This window comes from Aphelocoma coerulescens, chromosome 13 (assembly GCF_041296385.1).
Source record: "Aphelocoma coerulescens isolate FSJ_1873_10779 chromosome 13, UR_Acoe_1.0, whole genome shotgun sequence".
NCBI classification, from domain to species: domain Eukaryota; kingdom Metazoa; phylum Chordata; class Aves; order Passeriformes; family Corvidae; genus Aphelocoma; species Aphelocoma coerulescens.
In genome coordinates, this window is record NC_091027.1 from 8053613 (window position 1) to 8074801 (window position 21189).

A 21189-nucleotide genomic window follows, 5' to 3' on the forward strand; every position below is an offset into this window, starting at 1 on the left:
TTAGCTCCTTGGTTATGTCTGTGGCTTAAGACATGGGCATGGATGTAATTAGTTTCAAACTTCATCAGAGTGAAGAGAAAAAGCTGCATATTATCTAAAATGTGTACTTTTGCCTGCCTTTCCATACAAATGCTTTTTGAAAAGATGGATCTGAAGCTCCTGTGTTGACTGTGGTCTGCTGTTGTAAATGTTGCTCTTAGGAGATGAAAAAAAATTGAGAAGGAATTGGGAAGGAAACTCAATTCAAATTTTCCTTAAAGAATGCAGTAAGACTGGCACAAAACTAGCTCTGTACCCAAGCCTCCTTTAAGTTAAACCCCCATTTGCACAGGGGTGGAGCTGAGCCCTGTGTGTAGCCCTACAGGGTTGAGAGGTGCTACTCTGCCAAAGCCTCCCTGGGACTCTCATTTCAGTATTCCCAGTATCTACCTGTGTTCTTGCCCTGGAAGGAGTCCTGGAACTGATACATGGTTTGAGCTAGTGATAATTTTATGACAACTCTTCCCTTCAAATGAAAGCTTGGAATTCAAGTTATTTGGCTTATACTTTGCTTGACTGTGAAAAGGCAGTTTGATTTGTTTTTTTAATTTTCAGGGATTGTGGAGACAGAGCTATCATGTGGAGAAATTCACAGCAGAAAATGGGATGCATCAAAAAGATGCAGGGAGATAAATTTCAAGCAATCTAAAATTAATTCAGAGATCCCAAGGATTTCTCACTAAGTGACCAGTATTTTGCTGAAATGCCAGCATCGTTTTTATTTCCAGTTTTCCTTTCTCTCTGAACCATATCTATTGCCTTTGAAGTAGCTACAGCTGAGGCCAGAATTTGTGAATGCTGGGAAACCAGCAGTTCTGAGCAAGGCAAAGCCTTTGTAGTCTGTTTGCAGGCAGAGCAACAGAGTAGGAAAATATTTTTTTTTTTAATTAATATTTTATTTCCAACCCTCCAGCATTTGATCCTGAGCTTCAATCTTGTTGTATTAAAATGTGTGGTGCAATCTTAAAAGTCAGTTGGCCACGGGGCAAAGACCTTCGTGGTCAAGGAGACCTGACAGGGAGAGTGTCCTCTGTGCTCCTAAACTGCCAAATGATTTAGGTTAAGTCGTGGATTCAGTCTTGACTTGTTTTAAGATGCAACCTATTGCCTCTTCCAGGAGTTGTGCTGGTTAATTTGAACTGTGGTTATTGTCAGGAAATCAAGTCTTGGTTAAAATGTGTTCAGCACTTCCATGGACTGACTTAGAGGTCTAAAATTAGGAATTGTGAGCATTTAGACTATAAGTGATATAATATGTACTCGTTGGGATTGCCATTGGTATGTTGTAGCTTCTCCGTGTCCCCAGTTCTTAACCTCATGGCCACAACTGCTAAATGGGAAAAACCTTTGGATATGACTGACACAATTCCTATTACCATATGATTTTCAGCCCGTGGCATTGTAAGAACTAGTGAGTATTGTGAGCTAGGTTGAAAAAGAAAGGTAATTAGATCTCATACAACAGAAGTTGGTATTATGTAGCATAGATCCTGCCATGATAGTGCTGCTGTTGCAAGCAGAAGATGAAAATCCAGGGATTTAAAGATCATTGCATTTTCTTGTGATCTTTACATGTTCCTTTCTGTGAATTTCAAAAGAAAAGACAAAAAAATTCAAATACAGAAGAGTCTGGATGTCATCTGGAATTTATTTGACCTCTTACATTAGCTCTAAAAGAAATCATAAACAAATAAACAAATAAAACTTTTTTCTAAGATAAAAAAGACACTTAATTTAATAACTAGATTAAAAAACAATTTGAAACTTAGTAGGGGAGCTTGCGTGTGGCACAGAAAAAGGGAAGGAGAACATTTCATTTTAATGGAGATGCTGCCAGTTCTTTTGGTATGAACCCTTTGTCCAGGGCATGAAGAAATTCCTGTTGTGATGAGCACTCTACAGCTGCAGTGACCTGTGCCCCTCAAGTTAGTGAAGTTGGGATCTTTATATGAAGGGTTGGGATGTTTGAATTAAAAACCAGTAATTTTATTGTGGAGCGAGTGAAAGTTTAAAGACAGTATTTGGAAAAGACATCTTTCCTTTCCGGGCAGCCCCAATGCCCCACTGGTATTTTAAGTCTATGTGACGATCATCAGGGTTTGTTTTTTAATTAATAACTAGTAACTTTGAAAAGGTAAGTTTTATTTAGAGCCAAAAGCACAATTTGGGACACCCAGGAGCTACTGCTTTTCTCAGCAGGGCATTGTCCCAGCTCTCTCTCCATCTCCCCCAACACTACTCCTCCCTCCCAGAAGTCGCCACTGTAGATCTCTGGGATAAAATGTACTGCTAGACATAAAACAAGAAAAATATTTGTTTATTCTATGGCAGACAGCTGTTTAGGATGCTGTGGAGGTCTGACAGTAGTTTTGCAGATGTTGTTTGTACGTAAGTTTTTATTGGAAACCATCTGTGTTAGGAAGTATGGAAGGATTCTGTGCATCCCTTGGCAAAAAGAGTTGGGCTCTTTTCCTTCAGCATCTTTGTCCAAGGAGTTTGAAGGAGGAGAGAGAAACAGAGGAGTGTTACCAATATTTGGTCAAAATGGGGACCCATTTGGACTCGGGCTGCAAAAAGGTTTTTCTGGGCATGTACTGGGATACTCAGTGTGTCCAAAGTCCGACAGAGAAAACATCTTCCCTCCTTTCTAGAAAAATGTAGAGCAAACTTCAAAAGACCTGTATGGAAGTGGTGGATCATGTCTAGAAACAGGTCTTTGTTCTAATGCAGAAAAGCTGTTTTGAATGGTCTGTGCTGCCAGGTTGAAAAGAGCTGGTTTGGTGAGATTAATCTGCAAATCTCCAGTGCACAAGGACAGAAAAGGGCTCCCTGGGGTGTGATGGCTGTAGGGCAAGGCAGGTTTCTCTCCAGAGGTGGGGATAAACATGCACTCACATTCGAGTACTTACATATTTCTATTAAGATAATTCAGCCAACAAAGCATATAGCCAAGGGTGATGGAAATTGAGGAATGTGGACTTTTTCTTGGCAGTTTGAATCTGGCTTGGAAGCATTTCAGGGGAGGATTAAATCTCGCTGCTCGGCAGGTCAGGGTTGGGGTAATCAGCAAAGGCAGAGGTTGGGGATGGCTGAACTGGGGATTAGTGCAGCACAGCTGTGAGTCTGGGGCTGCTGTAAATGAGGATGCAGATGAAAATATGTCAAGCATCTTTCATACTGGGCATTTTCAAATGGGGTATTTTCAGGAATTTTGAGCCGGTGGAGAGGGGAGGGATGGATGATAGAGCTGCTACCTGTGCTCAGCACAGGTTGCTGTCTGGGATTAGCTGAGAAGTGATAGTGCTCTAGGCTTGTTTGATCCTGTTTTGTTTGCTTTAAGGGGACTCAAATACCTGAAGTCTTATGATGAAAAACTAACTTTTGTGCCCTGACATTGTTTGCTCTGTGAAATGACCCACTTTGTCATTAGTTCACCCAACTTTGTGCAAGATGTGCATTGTATGCAAATTAATATGGTTAAACCAATGTCAAACACACATTTGAGAAAAGTTAATATTTCTCTTGGCAGTCCTGATATCCTTTGTTCCTTATGTGCTGAATTAATTTCTTCTGCTGGCTCTTGCTCTGTGCACATGGCCACGATGTCCGAGGGACTTGCTGAAAGGGCTCTGCCTTTCACTGGACAAGGTGGAAATTTCTCTGTTTTGCAAAGTGCACATCTGAGACACAACAGCTTCTGCAAAGCTTCCAGAACAAGACAGCAGACCAAAAACACAGAGCAAAATTAAGCAGTTTGTGGTATGAAGCTCCCACAAGCAAACCAAACCTCATGTTTGGGTATTTCTGGATTGCTGGCTGGACTGTGCCATACTGTGGAATGAGTCCAGAGTGGTGGCTTGGTGCTCCTGTCCCCTTTGCCATGCTGCCATATGTTCCACTAGCAGGGTTTCCAACTAAATGCAGAGTGCAATGGCTCAGGCTCCAAAAGCAAGCTGCAGTTTCTGGATGCACAGCTCCAAATCTGGATTTCATCCACTGTCAACAAGAGCTAAAACCAGAGACAATGCTGGTCTGTGCCGCACTCAGCATGAGTGTTTATCACCTCCTTAACTCTGGGCAGGAGCTGCTGCCATGGTGCAGCAGCACTTCAGGAATAAAGTGTCTCTCAGCCATTTCTCAGGTTGTCACAGTGATTCTGCTTAAACACCCATTAAAAGAGGTTCAGGTTTATTTTTCAGGTGCAAATGAAGCCCTCAGGGTTTGTGCAACTTGATTCAGGAGTAGTATGAACTGTGGGTCTTTGTGGTCCCATAAAATGCATGATTTCAATGTATATAAGCATAAATATATGTAAGTATCTGAAAGGAGAGTGTTGAGGGTGGAGCTAGGCTCTTCTTGGTGGTACCAAGCAATAGAATGAGGCAATGGACAGAAACTGATGCACAGGAAGGTCCACCTGAACATGAGGCAGAGCTTCAGTGTGCAGTGACCGAGCACTGAAAGAGATTGTCCAGAGAGGGTGTGGAGTCTCCCTCACTGGGGATATTCAAGAACTGGCCAAACATAATCCTGTGCCGTGTGCTCTGGGGTGACCCTGCCTGGGCAGGGCTTTGGGTCAGATGACCCACTGAAGTCCCTTCTGACCTGACCCATTCTGTGATTCTCCAGCACCATCAGTGCAGCCACGTGGAAACAACAAAGCAGCCCTGGGTTTGCAGTTGCTCCAAACTGAGAATTTTATGGACTTATGAGTGCTTCTAATTTCCAGTGTTCAGGGGGGCCAAGCTCCTACGGTGTCCCTGTGAGCTACTTCTCTTTCCTGGGCTCTATCATCACTTTCTCAAATGAGAAAATGCTTTAGAATCATGGAATCACAGAATTGTTACAGTTAGGAAAGACCTCTGAGATTGAGTCCAACCATTAGTCCAGCACTAAACCATGTTCCCAGGTGCCCCATCCACATTCCTTTTCAACACTTCTAGGGATGGCAATTCCCTGTTTCAATGCCTGACAAGGGTGGTCAGTGAAGAAATTTTTTTTTACTATATAGTCTAAACTTCTGTGGGGCAACTTAGGGCCAAACTTTGAGGTTTACAATGGCTTAAATGAAGGCACTCACATATCCCAGGGCACATCTGCAGTGGAGTCTGTTGGGTAGGACCAGGGAGATGGAGATGCAGGAACAGCACTGGAGGAGAAGGGACTGCTCCACACATGTGCACAAAGGTTTTGGGCTGAACTCATCCATTATTCTTGTGTTTATTTCTCATTCCATCAACTTAAGTTGTGTTTCTGGCATTTGTTTGTTTCCTTTGGGTACTTATAGTTATATTAGTGTAAATATTTTCTAGTGATTGTCAAGTGTCCAGTTTACATTAGTTGCTTGCAATTTCCTGCTGTGGCTTAAAATACTTTTTCTTTTTGTAAAAACATAAAATTACCCTTCCCATAAGCATCAAACTCCTTTTTTTCAGGCAAAACCCATACCCCTGAAATTTCAAAGGCACCTTTTCATATTTGAAGAACTGAAAAAAGAGTGAATTGAGTGAATTCTCCTTCATGGTTGTAAAACCATACAATAAAATCTGAGTCAGTCACTACCGCCGAAGTTAAGTGACCATGGGAAAGTTATGGTCATACTTGAGTTGTTGTTTATCCTTTTTTTTCTACTACCCATTTCCTATTGAAAGTCATTTTTGTTGTCGTGTAGGTATCATCCAATAGCAGTGTCTTTACAACAGGAGCTTTGTATGCCTGCCCTCTGCAAAACTGATAGAAGTCTCCTGGTTGCTGTAACAGTAATAGTACAATAAATGCTCAGAGTGAACTGTGATGAATATCTGTAATCTGGGACTATATTTTTCTTTTTTCTTTTTTTCTTTTTTTTTTCCCCCATTGTAAAGGTACTCTTTCCTAACTACCTTCTACAGTTTCCCATTCAGTTTGTGGACAAGTGAGAGCTGGCTCCTGCCCTGGGCTTCCCTACTTCTGCAAAATTAATTTTTCTTGCAGCAATATGAGCAAGGGCTGGATCTTATTTATTTTACTGAAGTAAATTTTTCATGTATTATATATACCAAAGTAAATTGTTCAATATGAGAACAATTAATAAATGATTATGGAAAAGAAATTCAGCATTTGTTCCCCAACCCCTATAAATAAGATAATTATCTTCTCCAGAGGGGATGGAGTTGACAGTAGTTTCACTGGGAACTGTTGAAACTGTTTGACATATTTTAAATGGTTTACTAAGCAAAGTCAGTTTTAAAAGGAATGGGGCTTGTCAATCAGTCAGCTTGTGTTGGGTTGTTGATGTCCCCCTGTAAGTCAGAGCAGTAACAGCTTTCAGAGGTGGCTGAGGAGTTGCTGGAGGGGAGGGGAGAAGCAGCTGTGATAATTTGGGGGGGGGGGGTGAGGGTGGTTTAAACATTTCAGTTTTATACAAGTGACACATAGTTTCTTGGAGGATCTGATTTATTATTATATGGATTCAGGCAGAGTGTTTGCAAAATTTACTCTGCTTTATGGTACTGCAGCAAATGTAAACACACAAGAAAGTGAAGGTGGGAAATAATCTTTGTCAGCAGCAGGAGGGGTATAGAGAGAGCTGCAAAAAAGAGAGAAGTGGCAGAGTAGTGACTGCGAGTAAGATTTTCTTTTTCATCTCCAAGAGGAAGACTATGGGTCACTTTTGAGGAAAAGAGAGATGAAGCAATGCCAGGGATTAGGGGAGGCCTGTGCCACTCTGGATGGTGCCCAGCACTGGACTGGCCATGAGGAAGGTGCCCAGATGAGTTCCTTGCCTGGGACCCAGGGTGCAGAGGGGCCATGGGGGCTGACCCCCGCAGCAGCCAGGTCCTTCACTTGTTTGAGCTCCAAACACAAGCAAGAAGATAAGAAACAGAAAGATCAGCAAAAGAGAGGTTTGACAGGCAAGTTGTGCAGAAGCCAGATATCATTCTTCAGAGCTTGCTTTCACCTGGGGAATTTGGGTTATTGCACCTCTGCCTCCGGGTGAGAGAACATCTCCCTCCCAGACAAAAGCCTGGTTTAGGACTGGGTTTAGCCATGGTTTCAGTGGTCTTCCTGGTAATGGGTCTGTGCAACCACTCACATCTATGTGGTAGTGGTGTCCAACACAACCCAAGACTCCCATGAGGTGCCTTTGTGGCAGGAGATGCTTCCTGGGGACACAGGAGTTCCCTGCTGGGGACTGGATTTCTTGCTCACCAGTTCATTGCTCATGTCATTGCTCTGCATCAGATTAAATTAGCATTGTTTTTTTGCAGTGGCTGAGGACTATGTGTGTGAAATACTTGCTCTTGCTGCATGGCAGCATTGCTCCACGGGCTGCTGGTGGGGGTGGGATATGCAGGGGATGCACAGCTGTGGGTGGAGCTGACTGGGAGTAGCACTAGCATAATATGGACACGTGATTGCAAAGCAAAATGTACTTTGGGAGTTTACTCTGGCTGTGTGGTCTTTCTAATTATCTGGAAAATCCAAACCCAGAATGGATTCTGAGACTGTTCAACAATCTGGGAAGGAGGGAAGGGGAAAATGGGAAATGGCATTTTTTGTTGTTCTAAGTTCTTACCTTAGTTCTACAGAACCATATTTAGTTTCTATAAAACCCTGTTGGATCTATAGGTATTTCTACTCTTAGGGTGGGAATTTTTGGAATGTTTTCTGAAGCCTACAATGTGTGGAAACATTGGGATTTGGTTTCAACTTCAGACTGAGCTTCATTGCTTAGTACTCCCTAAATCCCTCAAAGTCCTGGCCTGCAACACAAACAGGCTCTGCATTATTCATCTATGGATGCAGTAAATGCTGAAAGGCTGATTATGAGTATTGATGAATAATCAAATTACACCAGCACAATTCTTAGAGGAATGAGCCAGATGCCCTAGAAAATTTTCATCTATTGGGAGAAAAAACACCATCTGAAGCAGTGGTTTGAAAACACTGTAAACCTCTGACCCTTACCAGCATGATTTCCTTTTTTTTCCTGCTTTCAGGGTTAGTTTCCATCTGCTACACTTCACTATGTGGTTAACTGCCCTTTCAAAGGCTTCATTTAACTCCATTTCAGAATTCAGTGGCATTATATCTGTATTCGTGCAAGACTGTTAAGGTTTCTTCTTGAAACAGTTTTAGATCCTCAGGTGAAATTACATCCAGGATATCAATAGTGTAAAAGTGTATCCTGGAATCCAGAAAGTAAAATTGAAAGCAGGATTTGACTTACTGTGTTGCATTTAAAATCCAGGTCTGATTTCAGTTAAAATCTTGGAAAGATCCAACAATAGGCATCGTATATTAATCTATGTAAGATGTAGGCCAACCCTGCTGCTTCACTTTGAGGAGAAACCTGCCATTTTTCATTGTCTGTCAAGAACAAGGTAGACTTGGAGGGTTGGCAAAATCTTACCTAGAGCACATGACTCAGAAAATAGTGCTCTGTGGGAAAAAAAAGCTCATAAAATGCTTCAATCAAGTCTCAAACTGACATATTTGGGAAGTGAAATCTTCCTCCTTGATTCTCTTTTGTCCCTTATTGTGCCAAAATGTCATGCTGTCTCTCTCAGGTCCATACAATCTCACCACTGGACTTGTCCTTTACACCAAAAGAAAGTCAGATGCTTCTTGTCTTTCCCTTTCATATTTTTCTGGCTTGTTTTCCTTCTTTCACCATGTTTTGTGCTGTTTTTCCCAAACTTGGACTCTTTAAAATACAAGTGGAAACTGATGGTCTTATCCAAACTTAGTAACATATTGGATGGCTTTGCTCGGAATAATTGCTTCTTTCTTTTCATCTCATCTCAGTGTTTAAAGAGCAACAATACCTCATCTCTGCTAAACCTTTGAACCTTTCCTGGATATCGTTTGGTAAGTTAAACTGGCAATCCAGCATTTGTTTAGCTGATCTCTAAAAAGCACAGATGACACAATTCAAGTATCTGCAGGTAAAAATTTGCACCTTGGGATTGTCAGAAATAATTCAAATTTTCCATTTCATCTTCAAGATGCTTTTCACTATTAAAAAAGAAAAATGCTGTACACCTCCCACACTGCTGCCTTTCTGTCCTATTGATCCTGCTTTTTTTACTTTAAAGTGGGAAATAGGTTTAGCTGCCACGTAAAAAGATTTATTGGCCTGTTGCTTTATAGACAACTGAAACTCTGGAGCTGAAAATGGTCTAAATACCTCTGAAAGATGCTTTTGGGTAATTGGTAATGAATTAAGCATCTGGAAGAAGCAGCTGAGCAGTCAGTCACTTCATTATGGCTTTTTGAGCTGTTTGCCAGACTGGTTCGCTCTGATAAACCAGACTGGCCATCAAATAAGATACACTGAGTAGGCAAATGACCTCATTAAGCAAATTACAGAGTTCCTTTTGGTAGTCTGTGGGTTTAATGTGCAGAGCCCCACACTGTACCTGTGTCTCGTAAAGGCATCGGCTGAGGCGCGTGCTTGGAAGCGACTTGTGGTGCAACACACTGGCCCACAAGACTTCGGTCTAAAATGAACTTGTTACTGAAACATTTCCCAGATGTGTGAGCAATAAATCATCTCCTCTTTGCACTTCAATAGAAACAACCACTGCCACTGAGTTCTGGACCAGATCAGGCCCGGAATATGGCAGAAAGGGGCTATAACAGAGTTTGCCTTTGCAAATTTGTGTCTGTTGGCTCATCCCATTTCACTAATTGCACCTGTTCCCCACCTCAAGCCAACCACCTCCCAGGCATGGCATGTGCCAGAGAAGTGTCAGCAGGCTCTCTGGTATCTTAACTCTGTTTTTATATGTGCTGATACACCTCTTTTTTTTATTCTGATTTTCCTACAGCTGTTTTGTAGTCAGCCTCATTGCTAACCATATCCTTTAGCATCCACACTCCCAGCCTGGAGTGAGCACTCCTTCACCCTGACACTGCTGTCTGCAGCCTGGTCATGTAGGCTTGGGCATGGCCAAAGGGGAGGTTTCATGTCTCTGTGGCCAGGTATCTTAGGTTGGAGCTGTCTTGCCTTCTGATGGAAGTTGTGATTAAATTCTGGAGTACTTTTGTATTTCATGGGGTTGCCCAGAGGCTTGTGCAGCCTGTACCCATCCTGAAAGTGCACTTTGGTTTTATTCTGTTTTTTTTCTTTTTTTTTTCTAATCACTTCCTTTGTATTAGCCACCATGCTCCTGCTTGTTAATTGAATTCAGACTTGACATGGATTAGCATTATGGCTGGAAGCCTAATTCTTTAAATTGATACACAAATGCTGCTCTTAAGTTAGTCATTAATTACCTTTATTTATTAGAGCTTTTAAGTGTGGCCATTTAGGCCTCATCTGGCAATTTTAACTGCAACTGCCTCAGCTTATTTCTGCTGGAAGCTGTGCAATGTAGGTCAGGTACAAGGCAGTAAAAGGGATTATATTGTTCTGATCATTCACACTTGCTACAGGAAACACGGTATTCTTTCTGGGGAGTGAATATGGCTGTAGCACGTGCTGGTTCTGCCTATAGAATGGAAACTGTATTTTTCATTAGAGTTCATGTATTCCTTTGTTGGAAGGATCTCAGATGGGTGGGAAAGCAAACTGTTTACACACAGTCAATCTGGTGTTTGCCCAAGGTCAGCAGGGAGAGAAGACACTTGTACTTTTAATTATATTTGCAGTTAAAATAAGAATTTTAGCAAACAGTAAGACCTAAGTACTTCTAAAGAGATACTTTTTTTTTTCCTCTGCATCTCTTCTGTAAAAATTTTTCATCACTGATTTCATTGCATTATCAGGACTCAAATGAGAAACACTGCTTATGAGCAAATATAGCATCTGAATGTGGGCCAGGAATTTCTTTTACAGTATAAGCTTTTGTGTGAAAGAAAAGCCAAACAGCTGCTCACAACTTACGTCTGAGTAAGTGATCTAATACTATTGCTCTGGTTTCAAATTTGAGGCTAAATTGTTTCTTTGCCAAAGACCTTGTGCCAACTTACCTGGTCCCAATTTGTGAGAACAAAGTATATTGTTTCTGCTGCTCTGGGGCTGGAATCACTTCACTTGCAATTTTTTTCCATTATAATTTCAGCCCCGACATGGGAAGCTTCCACAAGTTTGAGAGTTAACTTCTCTCCTCCAGGAGGTATCTCAAGTAGGAAGATATCTCCTTGCAAGGCTGGTCCGACACAATGTGTAGGGATATTCTATTACATTTGAAGACTCTTTCTGGCTTTTGATTTACTTTCCTCTTTTTTTTTTTTCCTCAGATCTTCTATTCTCAATCTTTTTCTTCTACTTTTGCAGTGCTCTTCATCAGCTGCTCTCCAGGCTTTCCCTGTCTGGAAATACTGAAAAGAGGAGAACTTATCTGGTTATAAAAAAGACAATTTCCCACACCATTAGGCAGAGACTGTATCCCTCAAATATATGGTTATGCACTTGCCCTTTCACAAAAGGTTATAATTTCCAAAGAATTTGAGTTGTGCTTTAAATGTACAGCTAGAGCTTAAGTTCCTGTAAGATTTATTGCAAACATATTAGCTGAAGGGAGAAGAAAAATCCAGAGGCTAAGAAATGTCATGTCCTCTCCCACGATGGTGACACCCTCAGCTGTACCCAGAGAAATCTCAGGGTGACCTCAGCCTTATTCTTCTGTGGCAAAAATGAGATTTACATGCTTGTTCTAAAAACTGCTTATTTTCGTAGAAACCAAAAACGAGGATATTTGAGGCATGTATACATTGTATTTACAAGTTCACATTGTTATTGAATTTTTTCTACTTAAAAGAGAGAAGACTTTGTTTTCTCTCTCTTTTTTTTCTTTTTCCTTGGGTCAGCAACTGTGCTTGCAGATGGTCTGCTTGCTTTTTGCAGCATTTAGGGGACATGGTTTAGGGACTTAGCAGTGCTGAGTTAATGGTTGGATTTAATGTTCTTAGATGTCTTTTCCTACCTAAATTAGTCTGATTCTTAGATTAACTGCTTATTGGATAATTCAGGGCAGAATGAATTCACACATCAATTTAATTTTGAGTGTCTGGGAGGAGGATCACCTGTGTCTAACTTCTATCACTTAACTCTGCTGAAGACTGTGTGTCAGTTTCACTGGATGTTTTATATTAGGTACAATTATTTTGGAACAGACAACCTCGTTAGTATCTGTAACTTAGAGCTGTTTATTTGTGTGACACTGCTGACATTGTGATAAAATGATGTGATTTTTTTAGTTTTGTTTTGTACAGCTTTTACTTATGTTTTACAAGGCTTCATCTGCATGGAGGGGATTTGGCTGTTTGCATTTTGCTTGGGGTTCTGTTTCACTAAGATGTGCTTTTCCTCTGTCTTTTGAAGCATATGGCATCATGCAGCCCTGGTCAAGGGTTAATGCAGATAATGGAAGTAGAAGTAGCTCCAGAATCTGACTTCATATTTGCTTGATAGGCTATTCCTGATCTCTCTTTATAGAGATGATGATGCATGTGGAATAAGGTGTAGAAAACAAGATAGTTCTTACAAATGTGTAGGAAATGCCTTCTGTGTATACAGGAGATTTGGGGTGGAGAGAGGGTTACACAGGAGAAAAATGTTTCTTTTGAAGGCCACAGGAGGAAGAATTTAACAGGTTTTTTAGAGATGCTGAAATAGTCACACGTAAGTGCAGTGTTGGATGAGCCTGGAAACAGGAAAACTTTGATTTTTATGTTGAATTTAATTTGTAACATAGAAGCAAATTCTCTTGGTGATATTACTGTGATGGTTGTGGGCGTGTTCTTAGGATGTGCTTGGCCCCATCCCTTGGATGCTTTATGGTTTGCACATGGCAGCTTGGGCTCCCCTTCATAGGAAACTGGGAAACAATGAGGGTGGAAAATCCTGCCAGAAGGGGCATTATCCACAGACTATGTCTGCAAGTGTGAGAATAACATATAAATACAAAGGATGTGAGTTTTTGCTTAAAGTCTCCACCGTAGACACTTCTCTGTAGTCGCTGGGATCTTCTCTAGGTATCCAAGGAACCGTGTTATTCAGCTGCTCTCGAAGTCTTGACTTGCTGGTGTCTCTTCTCATTTTTCACATACTGAAAATGACAAAGAGTATTTTATTTTTTTTCTCTGTGGGACCTTGGCTCTGGAATGGCTAATTCTGATTGTAGATAAGACGCATTAGCTTTGAGTACTTCCGTGCTCCAAAGATGCAATTCATCAAAACCCAAGTACTTTGTGTCAGATCTGAATGTTTCACAAGAGATTTTGTAATCCAACATGTCAAACTTGTTTAAATGTCAGATTGCAACTGAAAGCTGAAGGAAGAAATAAGTGCTTCATTATCTCCCTTACCTTACAGAAGTGTCTTGCAGTTCTTAGAAAAAAAGAAAATTGTCTTATTTCTGCAAGAAATACACCATTATGTCATGTTGTAGAGGTGCTCCTGAGATGTGCATCTGTTCCTTGTGTTGGTAAAACAGGCTGGTGTTTCATGAGGCAGATTTAGTGATTCAAGTAGAGCAATCTTCATCTGCTGAATAAATCTATTGCTGGTGACTTCTTGATTCTTCCCAGAGGTGACTTTGTGTTAGAAATTATTTGAGCAGGAAAAAGACCTCGAGGGTGTCCGCTTGCTCATCGCTTGTTCTGGGCGGTGTTACTTTCAGTTACCTGGTGCTGAAGATAATGAATGTAAGGATCATGAATTTCAGTCAAATGCAATGTGAGTTTGGCATCATTTCTGTTCCCAGCTCTATCACTACTTGGATTCCTAGCTTGTATCTGTAGAAGAAAAATGAGTCTGTGTTCATTTTCCAGATTGATACAGCTATGTCTGATTTGCCTAACCAGTAAGCCTCTGAAGAGATTGTGACCTGAACGTTTTTTTTTTTAATCTTTCTAAGTGTTTTAAGTGTGTAGGAGCATATGGGGACAATGAACAGAGGTTGTCACTGTTCTCATAAAGAAACGTTAAACCAAATATGTGTGCGTGTTTGTGCATAGACACTTTCTGAAAGATGTTTGAAGTTCCCATCTCTGTCCAGGACGTGTACTGGAGCAGCTGTCTTGGTGCAGATGTGGAAAACTGAAATCTGCCATGAAAACTTTTTTACCTTGCATATAGCAGCCCCCACAGCTGCCAAAATATGCATCCTCTTGTTTTAAAAATTTAAAAATGCTGAAAACATCTGCTCCTGCCCTGCACTGCAGCTGTGCCAGTGTATTATCTGGAAACGGCCTGAGTAAGACCAGCCATAACAAGAGAAGAAAAATCCCATGTTTGATGTAAGTGCAATTGTGGCTTTATTCCAGTCACTTCTTAATTTATGTCTCAAATTCAGTTTATCTTCGTGCCCTGATGACTAAACAAAAGAGCTGTATGCACTTGACTGTTTGAAGAAACTGTCCCTGCGTGTGGGAAAAAAAGAAAAAATATTATTTAGGGGCGGAGGGTGGGGAATCCAGAGTATGGAGTGAGTGGCACCATCTTGGTTGTTTTAAATGGAGCATAATCAGAGCTTTGGTTTCAGTGGGTGTGCATGTATCATTTCACACTTTGAATGAGCTTGAATTTTATTTTTATTTCTTTTGCAACACATATCCACCCAGGGTAAGAGGGGACTTCTCTGGCTACAGGTAAAAACACACTTAAAGCACACTGAATTTCTCCCTGGTCTTGAAATACTGTGTCATCTCAAGCTGCTACACCTTGTGTGCAGGTTTTATTGGTGCTGCTGAATGTTAGATTTGGGGCTTGGATTTGCTCTGCTCCATCTTGTTGGAAAAGTTTAAAACTGCACCCTGTCCCCGCCTGGATATCCCTCATTTTGGGGTACCCTGCATTTTAGCTTAGCTCTAGGTAAAGAAGAGTTTGAGGCTGTAAACCTTTAGTGCTGAGGTCCTGAGGTGCAGATGTTTTGTTCCCTGAGGTTGAGCGCAGTTCCCCAGTGCATTGTGAGGAAGATGTTTTTGAAGGTATAAGAAGGAAAACAATTTCTTGCTTCTTTTGTGCCTTGAAAGCAACTGGATCAGGGATGGAACTGCAAGGAGCTCTCCCCAGCTAACAACTAGAGGTTGCTCTCTGGGTGTTTTTTGCTAAGACATAATGTAGCCCAGGATCTCAGAGAGATTTTGGGGCACTTGGGCCAAATTTGAAATGAGTCTAGATATTACTTTTTTGTTTGTTTTATTTGGAAAACTTCTGCAGACTGTAGGTGCTGCATGTTTCCAATCTGCATCTGGTATTTGCTTTGAATCTTTGGGTCTGTTGGAATCCAAAGCCAAAAAGGTTCACGCAAAATGTTTTGACCCAAAACTGTTTAATCTCAGATCTGCGGTCTCGGAGCCACAGCCTGACTTGAATACCTGATGAGTATCAGCTGAGCAAGCATCACAGCATCTGACTTCTGCCCATGAACCATAAACCTTTTCCTCAGGGAACAAGAAAGTAAATTGGCCTTTGTGCAGAAACAGCCAGCTAGGCCGGGGCCACAGTTTCCTTGTGCTCAATACCAGACCCCACGGTGCTCTGCTGCAAAGTTCTCCTTCCTTCTAAGTGAAGCCATATGAAAAAAAAAAAAATCCACTTTTTGAGAGTGGCTGAACCAACCAATTTGTTCAAGCCATTCTTCTGGTTGATTCATTTTTAACTGAAAAAAATGCTGATATATTGAAAGCAACTTGAAAAATGCCAAAAGGGAAGAAGGGGAAACAAGTTAAACCATTTGAAGCTCATAAAAGAAAAAAAAAAGAATTTAAGTGCAACCACATGAGTGGTGTAAAATTGGTGTAATATTTAATCCCATGTTAGAGCACAATGTGTTAGATATGAGTTCCTCTAGAAAATAAGGCCCTAAAAATAACCTAAATATTTATGATTGAGAGTTCACAACATGATCAGCTCACTGTGTCGTGCTTGCAAGGGAAAAAACCCTCTGGTCTAAAGATCCACTAAGATAGGTCTTCCTTTCACTTGGCCAAAGTTTTTACTTGAATGCTGTTCCCAGCTACTTCTTTGGATCAACATAACAAAAAAAGAAAGTCCCTGAGAGCCTCAGCAGCGCATGGCTGGAAGGAAGAGATGGACCCAGATTTATGGGACATGTGTGTGTAAATGTTCTCAGTGGAAAAGGGTGAATCGTAGGAGAAGTTTAAGGGAAGAGCACAAGTTGGTGCCACAAGTTCTTAGGTAAAATGTTCTGCACTGGCATAACATTTAACAAAACATTGGTATTCAGCGAGGTTTTGCTGGACTCTCTTTCTTGCTAACATTTTAAACTTGCTTTGTCCTTGACAAACATTGATTTTACCTGATGCCCAACAGTATTTTGCCCAGGCAGAAACATATCCGTCCAGCTGAAGGGATGGGAGGCAGCAATGCAGCCTCTCAGCCATGGAACATGGGTCAAGGACTAGATTTGGGTTAATTATACAGGGTAAAAAGACATTAAACACACATAGTGCTTGTTGTCCTGGTGTTGATGGATTATGGTGTTCATCGAGCAGCCCAACTTGCAATGGGTAAATTAGTTCAAATGAAGGTTATTTACTGTACTGTGGACAAGTACATGGGTTTGGCTTTTGACAATATTTTATGTGAACTATAAAGTGATGCTGATTTTTAATATTTCATTTACTTGCCCACAGTAGATGACATAAGTGGCTGCTACCCAGCAATTGTGAATCTGTTTACTGTGAACTTTTTACCTTGTTTCTGAGGAGCTATTCTTTCATCCATCATCCCTTCCTCATAATATTTTCAAATAGCAATGTATTTCATTCTCTTTCTTTGTCTTAGTGTTACTAAATCTATCATCTTACTGGGAAACTTATGGTGTTGTCAGAAATTGCATATTATGCCCTGGATTAAAGCTGTTTAGCTTGAACGTGACAAGTTGTTTAAAAATAGACTGTTATGCTTTGTACTCATTCTCCTCTCCAAAACCCTCTTTCGTAACAATGTAAATAAAGGACTCCCAGAACTGATACAGTGGGGCTGGCACAGTTAGAAGAAAAGACTCGGCTATTGCCCAATTTACTTTAATGCAACATAAATCTTAATTATATTGAACAAGCATCAGACTGCGAGGTCTTGGGAGATGGAGTCATTAGGTAACAGTTTACAGGGAACATTTATCTTCAAGCAAATTCCCAGGCCTCCTTAATTTCTTTTGTAGTTTCTTAAAGGGGTTGAAAACAAGAAGTGTAGTATGGATTCACTTTATACCCAGCTCATTAAGCAGTATCCAAAGCTGAGCCCCCAGAATAAGCTAGAAATTGCTAAAATAATAATTTCCAATTGTGCAGACCATAGACTTTATCACATCTGCAGAGTCTGAGGCTGCAGATGGCATTAATGACTCCTGGGTTGTTCCTATGTGCTGCCCTCTCCCGTGGGAGCTGGGAGGTCTCTGTCCTGCTCACCCACATCTGTATCACAGAATTCACACTTGCAACTCTTGCCCAAAGTAAATACTGGGTTGATATTTTTCCTTTTAATTCCCACCAAAACTTTTTCTCCTCAGAGACATTTCCTAACCCAGCTACTGAATGGTAGCAGGATTCTAAATGTAGTTTCCAAAATGCTACCTTTTTTTTTTTTAGCAAATTGCTTTCAGATAAAAGCAGCAGCAAAACAGATGAGAATGGATTTTCAATTTTTTCATCTCTCAATTTTGGTTTATCTCCCACTTGCCACAAGCAGTATCTCTAAAATGTATTTGTCATTCCATATGCTCCACCCACTTTACAAATTTCCTGGAAGACTGTAGGGAAAGAATTATAAGATCACAAAATAGTTGGGGTTGGAAGGGACCTTCAAAGGTCATCTAGTCCAATCCCCCTGCAGTGAGCAGGGACATCTTCAGTTAGATCAGGTCAGGCAAAGCTCCATCCAATCTGACTTTGAATGTTTCCAGGGATGGGATACCTACCATCTCTCTGGACAACCTGTGTTGGTGTAGGCAAGAGCCAACTTCTCCCACGTGGTGTGAAGTATTAAGAAATCCCTTAAACTTGAAAAAAACCCATCCTAGTATTAAGGTCCCTCTTTATACCGAATCTTTGGTTTCCTGCAGGTTTCTCACATTCTCAGTTGAATGGCTCCAACCTAAGCTTTATGTGGGAGCTCTCTGCATTCACCCTTTGATACCAACCCTCCTTTAAGCTGCCTAAAAGCATCAATACCAACTCATTACTCACTTGTTTAAGTACTTGGCCTCCCTCTCCTACACCTTCATTAGGACATTTTCTCCTCCCTAAGGAGCACCCTGTGCTTTCTGCCTGCCACCAGCAGAAGAGGTAAAGCAGAGTGGTTACTGAGTGAGCCACTTTAGATTAAACAGATCCAGGAGGAGTCCATGGAAAGGCAGGGAAAGATTAAACAAGGCTGGTGTTTAAAGCACTCCCTGCACTCCAAGGAGGCTGAAGGCAGCTGAGGCTCTGCCTGGGGGTAAGACCCCCAAAAATTAGCCAAGAGGGTGGTGCACATAGTGGGGCTTTAATTGCACAAGTCACAGCTGGTCTCCAAGGTTGAAAAAGGTCCTTCATCAGAGCTGGGGGTTCCTCTCCAAAACAGCTTGACTTGGGGATGGAGGAAGTAAACCTTTCTCCTGGCTGTAATGTGCTTTCAAGGAGGCTGCAAATATGTTTGGGGTTTTTTTTGTCTTCCGTGTAGAAACTTGTGAGCAAGTTACTTAGGGAGTAGTGGTAGACATTTCTACCAATCATTTGTGACTACCTGGGGCTTCTATCTGCAGGTTGCCAATCCCATAGCGAGGGAGCAAGTGGGATTTGGGGGCAGGGGGTCTGCTGGAGCTCTGTGGTGGGCTGGGAGGGGGAGTGCTGGACAGTGTATCCAAACTTCAAAGAGGAGTACTCCAGGCCGTGGCTGAAATTCTGGAGATGCAGTTGCACATTTGAGCACAAAAATGTTTATGCAATGGGGGAAATTCTGATAGGAGTGCAGAAATATTTAATGATCCTTGTTTATCATCCTTTTCCAGCAGAAGGAGAGGGAGCAGTGTTGTTTCTCAGATAAAAAGCGAGTTCTTGCTTTTTGTTAGTGTTGCTGTCGCTCAGCACATACTCCACCCGAGCTGGCTGATCCACTGCAGAGGGCTGCAAAAAGGGGCTTTTTCTTCCAGCCTGGCAATGCACATGTTGTGGGAGAAGTGATGCTTCCAGGTGCCCTGCAGGGAATCCTGGCTGCAGCAGAGAGGCTGCAACACATTGGCATGGAGGACGTGGTGTTACAGCTTTACCATGGATCTGGATGCTCTGTGTGTGCTGGAGCAGTATTCTGTATCAGTGTTTATTGTTTGAGTGCCTTTTTTCCTTAATTAAGAGTATTTTGTCATTTATGGCGCTTTATTGATGCCTTAGCCATTGCTGCCCGGTACAGTAAGAATACAAACAAGCTTTAAGACTGGAATTATAAATGTATGACCAGATCCAGGCTGTGTCAGCAGTCTGCACAGAAGAAGCTCTGACTCAGATCATGAGTAGTACCCAAGAGGTTTATGTTCCTCACTTTAATACTTTAAATGCTGTGATTTGCAAGCCTGTATCAGCCATTTGCAGCACCCAGGGACTGCACAGCAATGCCGCCCGCTCAGCAAAGGCCTCTTCCCAGAATTTTGGAGCATGTAAGACCTGGTTCCTTCTACTGTGTAAGCAATACTAATAACTTCAAAACCTACTTCCCAGCTTGTCTAGGAGCCCGATCTTGTTTTATTCACCAAAATTATGTTGTGGGGAAAAAACACGGTAATTAAGATGTGCAGCGTACTAATTTATTTGGTATTTGGGAAGGGGGGAAGACATGAGATGGGTCCAAAGGGAAGGACATGTGGTAGATACTCTCCTGAACTCACTGTCCATCTGACATCACTAACCCTGTGCTCTCTGCTTCCCACAGGGCCCCCGGGGAGGCGAGGGAAGCCTGGCCGGCGTGGAGAACCCGGTAAGCATCACCTGTGCCGATGGCACTGGGGGCCCTGGGGGTGTCCCTGGGTGGTATGGGAGCCTTTGGGCAATGACACCAGTCACCTCCACCTAACAGGCTGTGGAACAGGGGCTTCCTACGTCCTTTGTGGTGGATATGAAGTGTTTTATTAAAAATTTTTAAAAAACCAAACCAACCCCCAAAACCTTAAAAACCAAAAACAAATTAAAAAAAAAAAGGAAAAAAAGTAACCAACCAAAACAAAAAAGACAAACAAATTCCACTCAAAACACTCACAGCTGTTGCATGTTTTATCCATCCTTCCATTTTTCTTTGCAGCATTCAGCCTCATCACCCTCCAGCACTGAGGAGGGACAGTGAATTAGCATGGAAATAGGGAATCCCCCAGCCATGTTAGATGGGAGGTGTGCACTGGCTTGTTCTCTGCATGTGGATGTGTCCATACATTGCCTGCCAGCCATAGGGTGCTGGTGTCTGCATTTGGGAGTCTGAGATAACCAAACCTCAGCCACCAGCCTTGGGCAGGTCCCCTGAGCATCACTGTGCCCTCAGCCCAGGTGAAACCACAGAGCAACCTTGCTGGAGTTTTCATTTGAGCTGACTGTAACTCTGTGTCTCTGACACTTTGGTGGATCTGGTGAGGTTTGGGTTTTTGTCCCTGACTTTAAAAAGGGAAAGGACTGACCCTGTTTCACCTGGGGGAAGTGCTGTTTACCTTCTGCTGTTGGGTCTGAGTGCTGTTGGAGAAGGGAGAGATGCAGCTGGAGTTCCTCTTTCTGAGGAAAACAGGCCAGGGGTGTGCCCAGGAAGCCAGGCAGTTTTTGGGATTGTTTCAATATGCCAGAAAGCAGCACATGAAATTTTACGTCCCAGCTCTTAGGTTCTTGAACATTGAGAGAATGAACGGGAGCTAGTGGATTTTCATTTAGTGAGGAGACTGAATTCTGTTCTCTGCTGCCTCTCACTATAGAAAATTCACAACTGGGATTTCAAAATGGGCAGCATAACTTTCTGATCACCAATATTTTAAACAATTTTTCTAACTCTGAGGAAAGGAAATTGAGGGGATTTGTGCTGCACACCAGCAGCAGCACATGAACTGATGGACAAGGAAGGCAGGCAGGCATTTCCCTTCTCTTCCATTGATGGTATTCCAGAGTGCATTAGGTGTTTTCTGAGATATTTTTGTTCCTGAAGCATCAGGGATTTACTCCTGGGCAAGGGATGGGTGCTGATGG

The 21189-nt window shown here is 41.9% G+C and overlaps 1 protein-coding gene across 1 annotated transcript in view; it reads left to right on the plus strand.

Moving 5' to 3' along the window:
* Positions 1–21189, plus strand: part of COL23A1 (collagen type XXIII alpha 1 chain) — a 180853-nt gene that overhangs the window by 110320 nt on the left and 49344 nt on the right. The window contains exon 3 of the mRNA XM_069028487.1: positions 19904–19948. Coding sequence (XP_068884588.1) covers positions 19904–19948 — 45 coding nt within the window. The remainder of the gene's footprint in view (positions 1–19903; positions 19949–21189) is intronic.